This window comes from Vulpes lagopus, chromosome 22 (assembly GCF_018345385.1).
Source record: "Vulpes lagopus strain Blue_001 chromosome 22, ASM1834538v1, whole genome shotgun sequence".
NCBI classification, from domain to species: domain Eukaryota; kingdom Metazoa; phylum Chordata; class Mammalia; order Carnivora; family Canidae; genus Vulpes; species Vulpes lagopus.
Window position 1 is genome coordinate 484,957 of NC_054845.1, and position 18,251 is coordinate 503,207.

At 35.1% G+C, this 18,251-nt stretch overlaps 1 protein-coding gene across 8 annotated transcripts in view; it reads left to right on the forward strand.

Annotated features, from left to right (window-relative positions):
* PMS1 (PMS1 homolog 1, mismatch repair system component) overlaps nucleotides 1-18,251 on the forward strand; it is a 109,791-nt gene that overhangs the window by 81,028 nt on the left and 10,512 nt on the right. For 7 of the 8 annotated variants that reach the window (XM_041737365.1, XM_041737361.1, XM_041737366.1 and 4 more), the window contains 4 exons: nucleotides 7,160-7,282; nucleotides 7,837-7,980; nucleotides 8,192-9,081; nucleotides 17,259-17,738. In XM_041737365.1, the coding sequence (XP_041593299.1) occupies nucleotides 7,160-7,282; nucleotides 7,837-7,980; nucleotides 8,192-9,081; nucleotides 17,259-17,738 (1,637 nt within the window). The remainder of the gene's footprint in view (nucleotides 1-7,159; nucleotides 7,283-7,836; nucleotides 7,981-8,191; nucleotides 9,082-17,258; nucleotides 17,739-18,251) is intronic. The other variant, XM_041737368.1, reaches the window with a different exon arrangement.

Here is an 18,251-nt window from a genome sequence, read left to right on the forward strand (position 1 = left end):
TTTTATTTTATTTTATTTTATTTTATGATGGTCACAGAGAGAGAGAGAGGCAGAGACATAGGCAGAGGGAGAAGCAGGCTCCATGCACCGGGAGCCCGATGTGGGATTCGATCCCGGGTCTCCAAGATCGCGCCCTGGGCCAAAGGCAGGCGCCAAACCGCTGCGCCACCCAGGGATCCCAATCCATTTTTTTTTTTTAAACATTAGATTTAGAACTTAATTTCTTATTTGGACTTATTACATGTCAGGTGTTCTGCACAGCTCCCAGTCCTGGAATGTTTTTTCATAGGAATACTAGTTGTTTCCACTATTTCATATATCTCATGCCCTCATTCTTAGTTTTAATTCTCAGTTTCTCATATATATTTTTAGTTAACTTCCACAGAAAGAGGACATGAGTGGTAGACTTTTATGTACGAGAATGATACTTTGCACTTTCTCTTGTTGACAGCCTGGTAGATCTAGAATTCTAGACTGAAAATACCGAAAATAATTTTTCGGAACTTTGAAGATGTTGTTTGAATATATCCATTGTTGCTGATGGGAAGATGAATGCATTCTAATTATTTCTTACTAGCTGATATGTATTTTTCTTTCGGAACGTTCTTAGGATGTTTCATTTCTGTTTCTCAGCTTTTCAAGAGTGTCTCTAGGTGTGTGTCTTTTATTATTCATTTGCTTATTATACTGCGTACTTGTGAGACCTTTTGAATCTGAAAGACCTTTTCAGCTCTGGGTTATATACTTTCATCTGTCATAACTTTGATCATTTTTCTCTTACTGTTTTTCTCAAGTTTTGCATCTTATCTTTTTTCTGTAAGTTTTTGGTGATATCTGACACTCTTATTCCTTCTGGATTTTTTGGAAACCTTTTTGTTTAATTTTCAAGAGCATTTTTTTTTTTTTTTTTTTTTTTTTTGTTAACAGGCTCCATGCCCTGTGCAGAGCCTGATCCCATGACCCTGAGATCATGACCTAAGCTGAAATAGGAGTTGGATGCTCAACCAACTGATCGAGCCACCCAGGCACTCCTCCAAGGGCATTTTTAAATTTTACTGCTTTTTTTTTTTTTTTACAACTTTCTATTGTTTTTTGGATACAAAATCTTGAATCTCTCTAGAGATACTAAGTTTTATTTCTATTTTTAAATTATTTGTTCTTAGATTATCTGTTTCTTAGGAGGTTGGTCTGGTTTTCCTTTTTAGGTCTTTTTCCTCCATGCCATCTTTTTCTGTGAATAGGAAGTCTAATTGGGACCTCAGTGTTTGTGGCTGGACTTACTGAGTGTCAGGCTTCACTTGAGTATTAATTAATCAAGATCCTGGTCCTGTTCCCAGAGTCTGGGGAAGTCACAAGTGCCATCATGGGGTGGTGGCTTAGCACAGGGCACCCATGCTCACTGCTCCAGTTCTCAGTAAATGCCATGTCATCTCTTTCCTTCTATCCCCCATTCCTTTCCTTTCTCTTTTTTTTCCTTCCTAGCACAAAATTAGATTAATTGTAATTAGTTCATGACAGATTATCCTTATTCAGTTTATTCATAGAAGAATCTATAAAATAGAATCTGTTTGATTTTGCTTGTCTGCTCACTTTAAGCCTGAAGGCTCTCTATTGTGTTGTACAGTTGGTTTCTCTGTTCTTCTTTTTTCATAATTTGTTGAAACCACTTTTCTGTGATCAATAGTTCTTCTATTCTCCTTGCCATATTTAGTTCTTTATTATTATCATTTTATTAGTCTTGAATGGAAGCTTGTGCTCAGTTGATGTTCTCCCTGCCTGAGGAACAGTTCGGGCCAGCCTTAGTTGCCCGCCACAGTACCTGGAGCATGGCCATGATCTGACATAGATTCTGTCTTCAGAACTCCTTTAATAGTTGTTCAGTAGTTTCAGTATACTCTAGTGCCACTTTAGACTGGTTATGGTGGCTGACTTGGGATAATAAAGGTGCTGTCTTGGGATAGTCAGTTTCCCCAGCTTCCTTGTGGCTTTGTGGGACCTTGTGGCCTACCCTGGTAACCCAGGAAGCTTGTGACAGGAGATCCAGACTTGGTATTCTCGGTATTGTGCTCCAGGTATTCTAGGTGTCATGGTTTGGTCTGAAGACCAACATCATTGGTATTAACCTGCATGCTTGTTAGAAATGAAGGATCTCAGGGCTCATCCTAGACATAGGGAATGAGAATCTGCATTTTAACAAGGTCCCCACATTCACATTCAAGTATGAAAAACACCAATTTAGATTTTGATGATGATTTCATGTGTGATTGGAACTATCCTGTTAGTCAGTTTCACAATTGGGAATTTTTTTCTGTGATCTTTATTGACGTGTTGCCAGATGTATGCTTGCCCATTGGTTCTTCAATTTTCTCTTGAGATAGAATTGTATGAGAACTGATGGTGATCTATCATAGATATCAAAACTTTTGCTGCTACCTTAATGCGGTTATCCTTGCACAGGGGAATGGAGGAATTTAGAAAGCATGTGTCGCTGAATAGTTCCAGTCTCATGGATTGTTAGAATGATAAACTTTTGAGTGTGTCTCTAGTGAGAGTGATCATCTATCCAAATCCCTCTTCTGTTTATGTGCTGCGTATCTAAATGGGTGTTGTATTTATGTTGCCAGTAGCTCCCCATCATCACTCCATGCTTTTTGGTCCTGCAAGGAGGGTTGTCCTATACCAGAGTTTCGTTGACCCCTTCTCATTCCTGGCCAAAAGCAATCCTAAGTTGTTTACCAACTGCTAATAGTTGCCCCATCTCACCACACTTCGGTCCTCATTGCATACTTTAAGTTGTGAAACTTGGCCACCAAGACCCCTCCACTGTACTGGGATGGCAGATGGATTGGTCATTGGGAACCTTGGATATAGAGAATATTTATATATCTCTTCCCATAATGTCGAGGGTTCCTTTCTTTACTATAGCCACTTCATGTTGGAGAATCTCTTAATTATGGAAAGTGATCCCAGCTCAACCACTGCTGTGTTGGCATTTATTAGGAGTTCCCCAGTGTGGCTTTGTTAGCTTAGGGAAGCACCTCAGATTTTATTTTTTCATGTTTGTTTTTTGTTTTGTTTTGTTTTTTGACATCTATCTTTTCTTGATATTTTTTTCTCTGCATTATGCCATGCTAAGTTCTGGGTGAATTCCTCGATGCTGCCTGATTTTTATTCCCAAAACTATGTATTTCCAAGATTCAGAATTTATTCATTTTCCTATTCTCTTCTAAACTTGTTTATAGCTACTAGTCTTGATTTTTTTTCATCTGGTTTTTTAAATAATGGATGTAATTTTTCTTTACTCTTTTGAAAGCACAGTACACGTAGTAATTTCAGAGTGCTTTTCATATTACTCTATCATTTCTATTTTCCTGGAAGAATATTCTCTCATTCTCTGCTGTTTTATATGCTTTGAAACTTTAATTTGCACAATCATCGTGAATGCAGGTTTTTTGTTTTTGTTATTTTGTTTTTACCCACTCCACATTCTTCCTCCCTGTGGTTTGGCAGATGCCAGCACCCTCCCGGCCTCAACTCCAAACCAGGTGCTAATATTAGTAGTTCATGCCTTTTGTCCTGCCAAGATTAAGAGACCCCTTTTCCTAGCTGACTTGGCTTAGCTTTATTCTTGGTTTTGGAGTTATCCATACTTTTTGTTGTGACCCTTGCAAGCAGTTTCATAAACAGTGGTCACAGTGTTTTTAAGCAATTTGAGAGGGAGGAAAAGGACTGTCTCAGCAGCCCATTTCATATGGAAAGACTGGTTTTAATGTCTTGCCTTGTATGTGTTCTCTGTCCCTATTTCAACATTAGAATCCAATTTCCAACTGACACAGATTATTTTTTTGAGATATAATTGATATATAACATTATTATTAATTTCAGGGGTGCAACAAAATGATTTGTTATATGTATATATTATAAAATGATCATCACAATAAGTCTAGTACATCCATCACCACACATACTTGCAAAAAACTTTTTTCTGACATAGCTAGTTTGTGATCCTAGAGCACATAGAGCTTTTGATTTCAGTCATCACTCTCATGTTTTGCATCCATAACATCTTTATTTTGTTCTACTTTTTAAAAAAAAAAAGATTTTATTCATTAGCAAGAGAGTATAAGCATCGGGGGAGGATGAGAGGGGGAGGCAGGCCGCCTGCTGAGCAGGAGCCCCTGTGGATCTTGATCCCAGGACCCTGAGCCGAAGGGAGATGCTTAACCAACTGAGCCACCCAGGCGCTCCTACGTTGTCTTACTTTTAAATGATTCACTCTTTTGAGATTTTTGTAAAAAATGATTTTTTTCTGTTGCTGTTATGTATTTGCAGTTGGGATGGGGGAGAAGGACTTTCTGCATGACCTTATTCCACTGTCCTGAGCAGTAACTTACATTATTGCTTTAGAAACATAACTTCGTGTTCTTGAGATTAACTGAAATAGGAAACTGTTAAGAGACCAGTCAGGTTTACTTCAGTAGAAATCAGAGGAGAGGAGAGGTGGTGGGTTTGACAGATTGGGTAGGTAGCAGGACTCATTATTATGCCAAAGGATATAGGAGGAGCCAGTTGTACAGCAGGGCAGCAGTGGTGTCAGGTATTTTATCAAATTTTGACTGTGATGAGAATGATAAGATTTTTGTGACAGCTAGTTAAAAATAGGGGTGAAAGAAATAGAGGCTGTACATCTGTATCTTAGTATCACTGGTATCCGTGTATAGATGTGAATGAAATTACTTGGACAGTAAAGACCAAGAAAAAAGGCTCTGATGCAGGAACTCAGGGCCATCATCATTTATAGGTGGTAAGCAAAGGAGAGAAATCAGCAAACTATACTAGAGAGGAAGTGTCAGGGAGGAAGCGGAAAGACCAAAAGAGAAGGCAGGAACAGGGTGATGCTTCCCAGATGAGAGCATTGTCATTGGTGCCTGGGTCTGCAGAGTGTCAAATAAGAGAAGACTGTGTGTCTGTTGGAGTTGGCTATTCAGGTAGTAGAAACCAGATTATGGAGGGTTGGAGATGAGGGAAGGAGGGAAGAGGTCCATTGTTGCATAGAAGTCAGGGGAGAAGTATTGCCTTCATTTTTGCTTTGCTTCCTAGGTTGAGGAACACTTAGGTACAGAATTTTGTATGGTCGAATATTTTATTTGGTTGCACTGATTTGGTATGTCTGTCTCTCTCTCTCTCCTTTTCACTGATTTGGTCTCTAACAGACATTCTCTTTCCATAACTACTCTGATTTTCATTTTTAGTGCATTGTATAAGACTTTGCTCTTTGATTTTACTTTTCCATATAACTTAAATACACTTTGTTCTTAGCCATTTTTAAAGCTCAGTATTTGGAAATGGTAATAATTATTCAGTGGATAACTAAGATGGCGTAAAAGGAAAACACTAGCAAATTACCAATCTTTGCTTCATTTTATTTTTCATTCTTACCTATTTGGGGCAATTTTAAGTCCACAAACCCAGTAAGTCTTTCAGAGACTAAACAGGTGCTTCCTGATGCTCAGCAGGCGCTTTAAGAAGGGTCTCATGTTACCTGGTAAATTATACAACCATTTCTAAATACTGTGAAGTTTTTATAGTTAAGTAGTATTTTGTAATGAATTATCCAGCTTCATTAATTTATTTTTTAAATTGGCACAGTTTGGCACTGTGACTGTAATGCACTTAGTGCTCTAAAATTGGTAATGTAGCTCCTTAAATACTTACTTCCAGGGGTTGGGCTAGCTATAGACACAGATGGCAGCCTACCCACTGTGTTGATAAAGAGCCTCATGGTTTCTGCTTTACCTAAAAATAGCATCTTCGCTGACACTCACTTTTCTAAGCCTGAGCTGAAATTTTACTATTAGTGTTTCTTAACAGGTTAATATAAACACATCTGTATCTAGCTGTTTCAGATAAGAATATAGGCTTGTATTTTAAATAACTAAGATCTTATAGTTAGTAGAGTAGAGCTAGGATTTAAATCAATTTGTCTCTGTCCCGTATTATTAACAACTCTCTATATTACCTTTAAAGGTGAAAAGTAGGAGCATTTTTCTTGGCTTCTATCTCCTCAGTCTCTCTCTTTTCTCTGGTATTTTTTCTAGGATACTTAATCATTTTCTCCTTTCTTTTCATACATTTATAAAATAGAGAAAGAGCATAAAAATAATTGGTTTGATTGTAGGAAAGTTTTCTAAACAAAAATGAAAATAAAGTACTGCAATCAGTGTCAAAGAATAAAAGATTTTTTAATTGAGAAATGAAAACCCAGTTATATTAGCTCCACAAGATAGAAACAGCCACTTCTTTATAGGAAAAGGTGGCTAAAAAGGAAAGGACGAACAGCTAAAAGAAAGTTACAATATGAAGAAGCTTTAAATGATAAAAGAAATTTTAAGAAGAAAGAAGATAGGGTTGAACGTAGAACAGTATTTATTTATACTTTATGTCCTATGACAGTAAGACATATGTCCATTCATAAAGCTTTATGAATGCCATTTTTTTTTCCCTTAAAATAGAGTTGTAGGGCAGCCTGGGTGGCTCAGTGGTTTAGCGCCGCCTTCAGCCCAGGGCGTGATCCTGGAGACCTGGGGTCGAGTCCCACGTCAGGCTCTCTGCATGGAGCCTGCTTCTCCCTCTGCCTGTGTCTGTGCCTCTCTCTCAGTCTGCATCTTTCATGAATAAATATATATTTAGGGGATCCCTGGGTGGCGCAGCGGTTTGGCGCCTGCCTTTGGCCCAGGGCGCGATCCTGGAGACCCGGGATCGAATCCCACGTCAGGCTCCCGGTGCATGGAGCCTGCTTCTCCCTCTGCCTGTGTCTCTGCCTCTTTCTCTGTGTGTCTGACTATCATAAATAAATTTAAAAAAATTTTTTTAAATAAATATATATTTAAAAAATCTTATTTTATTTATTTATTTTTTTAAATAGAGTTGTAGAGTTGTTGACTTAGAGGCCAAGAACACCAATGTAATATGCTTCAGTATTTTAGTTAAGGTTAATGTTCAAGACATGGTTATCTGCAAGTATATGACTCTTGAGACCTAAAGATGAAAAGCAATTTTATTTTTTTATACCTTTTGTATTGTATACAGCCAGACCCCTGGAACAACCTTCATTGTTGACAATGTATATTAGTTCTGTAACTATTTATTATAATTCCAGATTTATCTAAGTGGATTTCTTCCAAAGCATGATGTAGACCACTCTTCAATGAGTCTGTCAACCCCAGAAAGGAGTTTTATCTTTATAAACAATCGACCAGTACATCAAAAAGACATATTAAAGGTAATCTGTTTTAGGGGGAAAAAAAGTACTACTTGGATCAGAAATAAAAACTCTGTCATTTGTCAACTTGTTATAAGGGCTACTTCCAAGGATTTGCTCTAAAATAAAGAGAAGGAGATAAACAGATATCGTAATATTTACTAACCAGTGTACTAGGTGTCTTACTAGGACTTGACAACAATTCTGTGATGAATTATTATCCTATTTATAGTGAAGAAACTGAAATGTTAGTGAATCAATTAGCCCATTATAGCCAGAAAGTAACAGAGTTTGGGTTTGAACCCTGGACTTTGAAAACACTCATGATACTATGATCTTTTAACCATGAAGCCAGTTGCACTGGATATTTATTTTTCTTAATGAATGCTTGTGCTTCATGTAATTTCATGGCCTCTGAATGAGTATTACCATTTAGATACTGCTTTTCCTAGTAAGCTGTTAAATCCACTCAGTTTCTCAACTGACTATACTTTTTTGGTTATATTTAAGGATGGCAATACTATCTTTTATTTACACGGTATTTTTATCTTTTCTTTATTAATATATATTTCTAGCTAATCCGACATTATTACAATCTGAAGTGCCTAAAGGAAACCAGTCGTTTGTATCCCATTTTCTTTCTGAAAATTGATGTTCCTACAGCTGATGTGGATGTAAATATAACACCAGATAAAAGTCAAGTGTTAATACAGAATAAGGTAAATTTTTGGATAACAGGCGCCAAACCGCTGCGCCACCCAGGGATCCCGATAATTTTTTTTTATTTATGTTATTTACAGACTTACATAGTCCTAACCATATTCACATGGGAGAGTTGCTGCTTTATACATATTTTTTAACATTATTTTAAATCTTGCCTGTTTATTCTTTTCACAATTTTTCCTAACATTTGTTAATTTATATTTTTAGGAAGCTGTTTTAATTGCTCTTGAAAATCTGATGACGACTTGTTATGGATCACTACCTAGTACAAATTCTTATGAAAATAATAAAACAGATGTTTCCTCAGCTGACGTGGTTGTTAGTAATACAACAGAAACAGATGTGCTTTTTAATAAGATGGAATCATCTGGAAATAATTATCCAAATGTTGATACTTCAGCCATTCCTTTCCAAAATGATGTGTGTAATGATAAATCTGGGAAAAACACTAATTATTGTTTAAATAATCAGATAAATGTTGATGACCATTGTGATGATCATTTTAAGAGTGAAAATTCTAACATTGATAAGAACACTAGAAGTATATTTCAAGAGATCCCAATGAATAATTTATCATGTGAGGATGCCCAAAAGGAATGTAGTGAAACTTGTTTTGTAGTTTCTGTTAAGCATACCCAATCAGAAAATGTCAATAAAAGCAATAGAGATGAGAATAGGAAAAATGAGGAAGGAGCAGTTCCTGAGAAGCCTTTGAAAATCTCTGCAGATGACTGGAGCAAGGGAAATACACTTAAAAATTCAATGGGAGAAAACATTGAACCTGTGAAAATTTTAGTGCCTCAAGAAAGTTCAGCGTGTAAACAAAATAATAATACTTATCCAAGTCCTGAACTAAAGAATCTCAGTGAAAGTTCCTGTAGCAAAAAATCAAATGTGGTAGATAACAAATCTGGACAGCTTACAGCATATGATTTAATCAGCAGTCGAGTAGTCAAGAAACCCATGTCAGCAAGCGCCCTTTTTGTTCAAGATCATCGTGCTCAGTTTCTCACAGAAAATTCTAAGACCAGTTTGGAGGATGCAACAGTACAAATTGAAGAACTGTGGAAGACATTGAGTGAAGAGGAAAAACTGAAGTAAGTTTCCAGAGCTTGCATGTGACCTGATGCTGAGATATTTCCATTCTATATGACTCACTGGGTTAAAAAAATTTTAAACTTCTTATTTATGGAAAAGCAGAATGGAAAATGCCTTTTGGTTTGGCTAGAATACCTTTTTTGGCATCACTTTTTTATATTTAGAAGTTTTTAGTCTTTTGTTTTTTGTTTTTGGTACAAGCCTTAAACTACTTTCTTATTATTAAAATTTGAAGTGAAAGGTTTTCCATTATTCTTAATTTAAAAATACTATTTTCTTCTATTTTTTTATATTAAAGAATCTTTCTATGACAGGACTTTCTCTTTTTTAAGCTTATGTATTAGAGCAATTATAACACTGGTAGTTTTAAGAAATATCTTGATATCCTTTTTATTAAATTGGTCTCTAAGATACATAACACAATATGAAGGTTACATTATTTTTACAGATTCGGTTTAGTGGAGTCAGTACTGTCCCTATTCAGTATAAACTGAAGACTTCCTTCTAAAATATTTTATTTGTTAGCAACTTATAAACTATGGTGGGATTTTTCTGGTAGGTAAATAGGTGGTTTGATCTGCCTTTGATTAAAATAACTACACATTACTTGCCATCTTTAGATGATCTAAATAAATATTATAAAATAGTATGATGAATGTTTATAGTTGACTTAGGGCACTTATTATAAATACAAAATACTATGTCTTGAGTAATCTAGCCCATCAGAAAATGAAAAGGTGGAATTATACTTCCAATCACATATTATTATGTAGGGCATCTCAATATATGTTAAACATCTGGAAAAAAAATTAAATGTAATTTATTCACAGTTTATATTTTATGACAAACATGAATACTTGGCCGATTTTTTTAACCTTTTCATTAGCTTATTCAGTCTTATAAAGACACTATCAATTTAATAATGCCCATTATTAACAACAACAGACAAAACCTTCATAAATTAGCTTATCTCTTTACCTTTTTCCTTCTTTTATTCCTTGGTGGGGATGGTTGTGATTTTTCTTTTTTCAGGCATACACAAAAGTAGACAAAACAGTACAATGAACCCATCACCCTGTTTCACAAACCATCATCTTATGGTCAGTTGTGTTTTATCCATACCTCCAGGAACTTCACTTCCCCTTTTTACCATTATTATTCTGAAGCACATCCTAGGATAATATCATCAATTTCATAAATATTTTAGTATGCAAGGCAAAGATACTCTTAATTTAAATATAGCTGTAATACAATTGTCATAATTTTTAAAACAAGAATTCTTTAATATCATCAGATATTCAGTGTTTGAATTTCAAATTACTTTGTAAATATCAGATGTTTTAAAGTTTATTTGAATCAGGTTGCAAATAAGGTTCAGACATTGTGATTATCTTTAGTTTTATCTAAATGACATATGCATTTTAAAGATCAGTGCATTTAACTTTTAGTACAGCAAGTCCACAGGAGTTAAATTGGTCAATACCAAAAAGGTGATGAATTGAGTAATATCTGAAAAGGAGGGGAAAAGGCATCGATGTTTCCCTCTCGTGGAAGGTAGGGTCAGTGTAACAGCTTCAGATGGCTGTTCCCTTACGGCTTCACAACAGCAGATATTGTTATAGTTGACTTTTGGGGAGTGTCAGCATTGTTTCTTCTTGTAGGCCCCAAGGTGTCAAAGTATGGATTAGGGTTAATAGGCCTCAACAAATTTAATAAAAATTTGTTTATCATCAGTCAGTATTCTGGAATCCAAAATTTTCTCTATCTTCTTGCCATAAGGTAGACAAAAGAGGCAGTGTTGGTCAAGAGCAGACCTCTGAAACTGTACAGGGGTTTTAACTCCACTTTCCTTTTCTGCTAGCTTTTTGTAAAACTGTGTGGATAATATTTCCTAGGATTGAGAATTAAATAAGATATTGTGTGTTATGATGTAAGAAAGGATTAAATAATATATTGTGAGGATTAAATAAGGTGCTGTGTGTTATGATGTAAGAAAAATGACTGGCACATTGTTCATCTTAGAGTTTTTAACCTGTGAAAAGAAAATTCCTCTGTTGTGATTGACATTTTCCCCTCGCTTAGTCAAGATTCAATTTGATTTGGAGGCCAGAAATAGAAGAAAATATAGGTATTTTGGAATCAAAAAGCTTACTGTATGTCCCAAACTGTTGTGTTAGAATCTTCTGAGAAAGTAGAGCAAAAAAAATGATACTACACCCAACAGTCACACTACCGCTTTCCTGTAATATTTATGTTGGAATTCTTTCCTTGACCCTAAATTCTATAGGGAGTGCTAAGGGATATCAGAGTAGACTCCTCTTCTATGGATAATTAGTCTTTCCATCCATCCCCCCTTCACTTTTTTTTCCTGTTCTTCCTGTTTCTTCCCCTTCTTCTCCTCTTTTCCCTTCCCTTCTCCTTTTCTTTTCTTTTTTTTTTTTTAGTATTTCTTTCCTTCTCTTCTTCCCGACCCTTCCCTTTCTCCTTTACTTTTCCTTCCTTCCTTCTTTCTTCCCTCCATCCCTCCCTCTTTTCCTTCCTTCCTGTCTTCAGTTGGGAAATATTTATTAAGGGCATTCTGTATACGAGGCCCTATGTACTCAATCACTTCAGACACAGTGATAAATTTTCTCTACTCATCAATGAAGCAATGTGTGAGGAAGACACAAACACATAGTAATCATAGGAAAGGAGTTTTAAAATAAATCTAAGGAGTTATAAAAACACTTAGCAGTTGGGCTTAATCTCATCTGAGACAGGAAATGATTACCTGAGTAGGAATTAATCAGTATGGTGTAGGGAATTTTCTAGATAAAGCAGCCAGAAGGAAAATAGTGTTATTGAGGAAATAAAAGATGCCCTCTGTGACAGGAACAGAATATGAGTGAGTATATATAGGAAAGTAAGCTGAGGGAAGGCAGGACAGTTTCTGTAAGGTTCTATAAGCCATAACAAAGAGTTTGAATAAGCCCTAGGATCAGAGTTTTTCTGCCTAGAGCTTAGGGCAGTCTTTGGAGTAGGGGTACTTATTTTTTTGTTCTTCTTTTCTGGATATTTTCCTTTGGTTTCCTTCTCCTTTCCTCTAGTAGATTAGAAACCAGATTTAGGCCATGTGCCTTGGCTACTGGGGTTTCAGCCAATTGATGTTAATTAAAACTTTTCATTTGTAGTAGCTATGAACAAATACTTATTCTACTTAAAATAAGTAAGAATAATATTGTAATTGGGGTATTGAAAATGGTAAATAAACTTTATGATTACATTTAATCTTTAGTCACAAAAACTTCTTTTTTTTTACACAAACACATTTTAATTGATTACTGGTCAAATCAGAATTAATGTTTTCCATTCAGGTTACTGAATCTCTTAATGACAGTAAAGTGAAAGATAGCTGTTTTTACTTAACATTTACTTAATATTCCTTTGGACATAGCTTTTTCTGTTTCCCAAGGAACTAATAAATTGACTTCTTGAGTAAATCACAAGATTAGTACCATATGTGAAAATTTACACATTATAATTAATTACAAATGGTGACCTTTATCTCGAACTCATTATTCACCATAAGGGAAAAATCTTGAATTGGAATGTCCAAGAGCTAAAAATACTTACTTATAGTACCTACTGAAAGTAAACTATTGAAGATTGTGTGTTTTATGTAGCTAATCCAGAACTTCAGATTCTAAGTAGAAACGGGAGAAAATAATGTATAAAATTATGAATATAGCCTGGTAAGTAACCAGAGAGGCATTTTTCATCTTATTTACAGTGAAACAAGGTCTTTCTTACATTATTATCTAGCTAACATTATTTAGCAAACATGTACTGAGTACGAACTGCACAACATGCTCTGGTCGCATGTTTCTTAGTCTCAATTTTAACATTTACTACAGTTCTCCCAAGAATACAATTTTTATTTCCTAACACATAGCTATCTAAATTTCTCCCTAAGATTGTTTTGCGTATATTACCTATAATAGAATTTAGCCAGTTTCTTAAGAGTTACTTAAGATTAGAAGTGACATTAATTCTCCAGTCTCAAATTTAAAACTTCATTTAAAAATTGTTTTAGGGGATCCCTGGGTGGCTCAGTGGTTTAGCTCCTGCCTTCAGCCCAGGGTATGATCCAGGGTCCTGGAATCGAGTCCTGCATCCAGCTCCCTACAGGGAGCCTGCTTCTCCCTCTGCCTGTATCTCTGCCTCTCTCTCTCTCTCTCTCTCTCTCTCTCTCTCTTTCTGTCTCTCATGAATAAATAAAATCTTTTAAAATAATATTTTGAACATAAAATCTTTTAAAATAAAATTGGGTAAAATGTAGCATTGTAAAATACACAGATCTTAACTATATATATAGTTCAGTAGATTTTTATATGTGCACACTCATATAACCATTGTCCCCGAAGTACAGAATACTTTCTCACCCCAGAAAGCTCCCTTATGCTACCTACCAGCCAACTTCTGTTCACAGCCACTGTTTTGACTTCACCACACTACTGTGGTTTTGCTGGTGCTTAAACTTCATGTATATAAAATCATACAACGTGTACTCTTTTATGTCTAACTTCGCCTAAACAAAATATTTTGTGATTCCCATCCATGTTTGTTGAATATCTCTGATACCTATATCTCTGTATAGTTTATTCTTTGGAATTGATACATAATATTCAATTGTATAAATAAAGCAAGGTTTATTCAATCTCCAGTTGGGTGGTTTACAGTTTGGAGCTATTATGAATAAAGCTGTGTTGTTTGGTTTCTAAATACTTGGGGTATTTCTAAATATCTTACTGACATCTAATTAATTCTGTCATGGACAGGGAAAATAACTGTCAAATTCCAATCTTTTGAAATTTACTCAGAATTAAGCACAGGGTAGGATCTATCTTCACGAGTGTTCCAAGTGTATAACACCTAAAAGGAATCTGAATTCTGCAGCTGCTAAATAGTGTTCTAAAATGTCAATTTAATAAAGGTGGTTGATAGTATTCCTAAGATCTTCTATAGCTTTGCTGTTCTTTATTTTTTGGTCTAGTTCTGTCAGTTAGTGAGAGAAGGGTATTAAAGTCTCCGACTATGATTCTGGATTCATTTCTACTTTAGATCTGTAAGTTTTGATTTATGTAACTTGTAGCTTTGTTATTAGATAACGTACACATTTGTGATGGGTATACCTGCCTATTGTTAGCCCTTTCGGTCATTCTGAATTTTCCCTCTTTGTCTGTGGTATAATTTCGTTTTGAAATTGATAATTGATTTCACCTTATATTACTATAGCTATTCTTTTATATGCTTATGATTTGCATGGTGTATCTTTTTATTCTTTTACTTCCAAACTAGTATTTGTGACTAAAGTATAACTTGTAGACACACATAGCTGGATTTTACTTTTTAAATTCAGGCTGACAATCTCTGCCTCTTAGTTGAAATATTTAGTCCATGTAATGTAATAACTGATGTGTTTAGGTCTACCATTTTCTTACTGGTTTCATCTTTGTTTTGTTCCTCTGTTCCTCCTTTTTGTGGGAGACAGGCAGCCTTCTTTAGGGTTAAAAGAATATAATTTCATGTTTAGTTTTAATTCTTCTATTGGCTTTGCATAATTTTTTGCTTTGGGGCATATATTATACATCCTTAATATATCATAATCTACTTAAGAGTTAACTAGATTAACCCTATTAGGGTTCCAGGTACAGAGAATATAAGAACTTTGCAAGAATAATCCCACTTACTACCCCTGTCCTTTGTGCAATTGATGTCATATATTTTGTATCTATATACAATATAAAACTCACCTTAAAATGCTTTATTTTTGTTGTTTATTTAAATTCCATTTAGTTAACATAGTATAATATTAGTTATATCTTAGTAATTCATCACTTACATATAACACCCAGTGCTGGGATCCCTGGGTGGCGCAGCGGTTTGGCGCCTGCCTTCGGCCCAGGGTGCGATCCTGGAGACCCGGGATCGAATCCCACATCAGGCTCCCGGTGCATGGAGCCTGCTTCTCCCTCTGCCTGTGTCTCTGCCTCTCTCTTTCTCTCTGTATGACTACCATAAAAAAAAAAAAAAAAAAAAAAAAAACCACCCAGTGCTCGTCATAGCAAGTGCCCTCCTTAATACCCATCGCCCATTTAGCACATCCCACCGCCCACCACCCCTCCAGCAGCCCTCAGTTTGTTTTCTTTGGTTAAGAGTCTCTTATGGTTTGTCTCCCTCTTTTTTTTTATCCTCCCCTATGTTTGTCAGTTTTATTTCCTAAATTCCACAAGAGTGAAATCATATGGTTAAAATGCTATTTTTAAAAAATTTAAAGTTATCTTTCAAAGAAATGAAAAAATTTTTTAAGATCCATTTTTTCTATTTACCTACGTAGTTAGCATTTTTGGTGCTCATCCTTTTTTCCTATAGATCAGTTTCTATACGGTGTCAACTCTTTAATAGTGCAATTATGCTGGCAACAGATTCTAAGCTTTCTTTTATCCAAAAATGTCTATGTCATCTTCATTTTTGAAAGACATTTTTGCTTTGTATCATTGAATTCTGGATTCTGTTGGCACTTGAAAGATGTTATTTACTCTACATTACTTCTGATGAAAAATTATATCCATCATTTGTGGTATTCTTTTTTTGTAGTTCCTTTTTTGTTCCTTTCACTGATTTCAAGGATTTTGTCTGTCTTTGGTTCTAAGCAGTTTGAATCTAATATACCAGGCTGTGGATTTCTTTGTATTTATCCTGCTTGAAGTTTACTGACCTTCTTGGATCTATAAAATAATTCATGTTTTCAAATTGCCTAATTATCAGCCATAATATTTTTCAAATGTTCTTTTTTTTCTCTTCATCTTTATATTTTTCTATCTGGGACTCCAATTACATTTATGTTAGGTTGCTTGTGCCATAGGCCACTGAGGGTTTTTTTTAATCATGATTTTTCTCTATTTTTTTCAGATTGGATAATTTCTGCTCTTTCTTCAAGTCTGTTGGCCCTTTCTTTTGCCATCTCTGATCTGCTGTTAAGCCTACCCAGGGAATTTTCCATTTCAGATAATGTATTTTTTAGTTCTAGAATTCCCATTTCCATTTAGTTCCTCTTTATAATTTCCTTCCTCTGTTTAGGATCCTCTTCTGTTCTCTCATTATGATCATGTTCTCCTTTAAGGGCTTAAATATTATAAAAACCTATTTAAAAAATTTTTTTTTCAAATTCCAACATCTGAGTTATGTTGAGGTGTTTTTTCACTGACCCCTTTTTCTCTTGGCCATGACTCACATTTTCCCATTTTATTGCTTGAATGATAATATCATATAGTGGACATTGTGGGTGATATGTTGAAGAAATTCTAGATTCTGCTGCCTTCTTCTAAAAAGTATTGGTGTTTGTTCTGCCAAATATTGAAGTTACTGACAGATAACATTGAGTTTGTGGAGGCTGTTTTATACTCTCTTAGAGAGAGACTGTTTAAATTTTGCGCTTAATCTCAGGGCAGTTACTTTAGTTCTAGGACATAGTTTTTTCCTTACCCTAAGATGTAGCTCTCCTCCAGTTTTAATTTAAAGCCCAAAGTGTTTACTAAACCATCTGATTATATAGAATTCAAGCCCCAAATTCCATTTGCTCTGCAGTAGGCAGTCACTAAAATCTCTGTTTAGCTCATTTAACATTCTAGCAGTTGTTTTCCTCTAGGCTTCCATGTATGGGATTTTCTCCTTCAATTTTCAGTTGTTTTGGAAACAAGGAACTCTGTTCTGGTGATTGAAGCTAATAAGAGTGCAACTTACATAATGTAATACTAGGTGATATAAAAATAATAAAAAATTACAAACTTTTTTAAAAAAAGAGTGAAGCTTATTGGTTGAGTTCCTGGCACTCCCTTTAATGCTGGGGAGTGCCCTCTGGGTAAAAGCTATATAAATATGGATCTCTTTTTTTGAATGTTGAATCCATTCCCATATCTACCTGTTTTTTGGTTACTCTTCAGTGCTCATTTTCAATAGTTGATTTTTATATTTTGTTTGGAGTTATTCTAGTTATGTATGGGAGGGTTAATCCACTACAAGTTCCTTCATCATCAGACTTGGAATACCAGCTCTTTATTTTTCATAAAATTTACTTCAGATGGCTAATATATTTCAGATTATGACCTCATGAGTTCTATTTTTTCTTTATTCATAGATATGAAGAAAAGGCTACTAAAGATTTGGAACGATACAATAGGCAAATCAAGAGAGCCATTGAACAGGAGTCACAAATATCATTAAAAGATGGCAGAAAAAAGATAAAGCCCACCAGTGCATGGAATTTGGCACAGAAGCACAAGTTGAAAACTTCATTGTCTAATCAGCCAAAACTTGATGAGCTCTTTCAATCCCATATTGAAAAAAAAACTCAAAACATTAAAGTAGTTCAGATCCCTTTTTCTATGGAAAACTTAAAAAAAAATTTAAAAAAACATAAATTTGACTTAGAAGATAAGGAAGAACTTTGCTTGATCCACAATCTCAAGTTTCCTGATGCGTGGCTAATTACATCCAAAACAGAGGTGATGTTATTAAATCCTTACAGAGTGGAAGAAGCCCTGCTATTTAAAAGACTTATTGAGAATCATAAACTTCCTGCACAGCCCCTGGAAAAGCCAATTATATTAACAGAGAGGTATGGTGAAATAGTAGAATTCTTTTTTCAGCTCTCAACGCATTTATCAATTAATACTAGGTAGAAACTGACAGTAAAAAGTTGGAAGTGTCTTCCGATAGGGAAAAGTTTATCAAAGAATATTTTTAAAACTTGATTTTCTAATCTTTAATGGAATTGTTTTTAAATAACTGTAGAATATTCTAGATAGTTTACTTCTGCAGTTAATAACCACCAGTCTCAGTTCTCCTGTAATTTAGTGACTTGTCTCTAGGATAACTTTGAAGTTAGGTTACCATGACTCTCTCATCTCATTGTACACTTGTTAACATTTCAGACACATACCAAAATAGAATTATATAGTGAGAGCCTTTATGAACAGTTATCAAGATTTTGCCACATTTGTCTATTTGTCCTTTCAAATATATATATGTATATTATTATATATTCATGAGAGACACACAGAGAGAGGCAGAGACACAGGCAGAAGGAGAAGCAGGCTCCCTGCAGGGAGCCCAACCCAAGACTCGATTC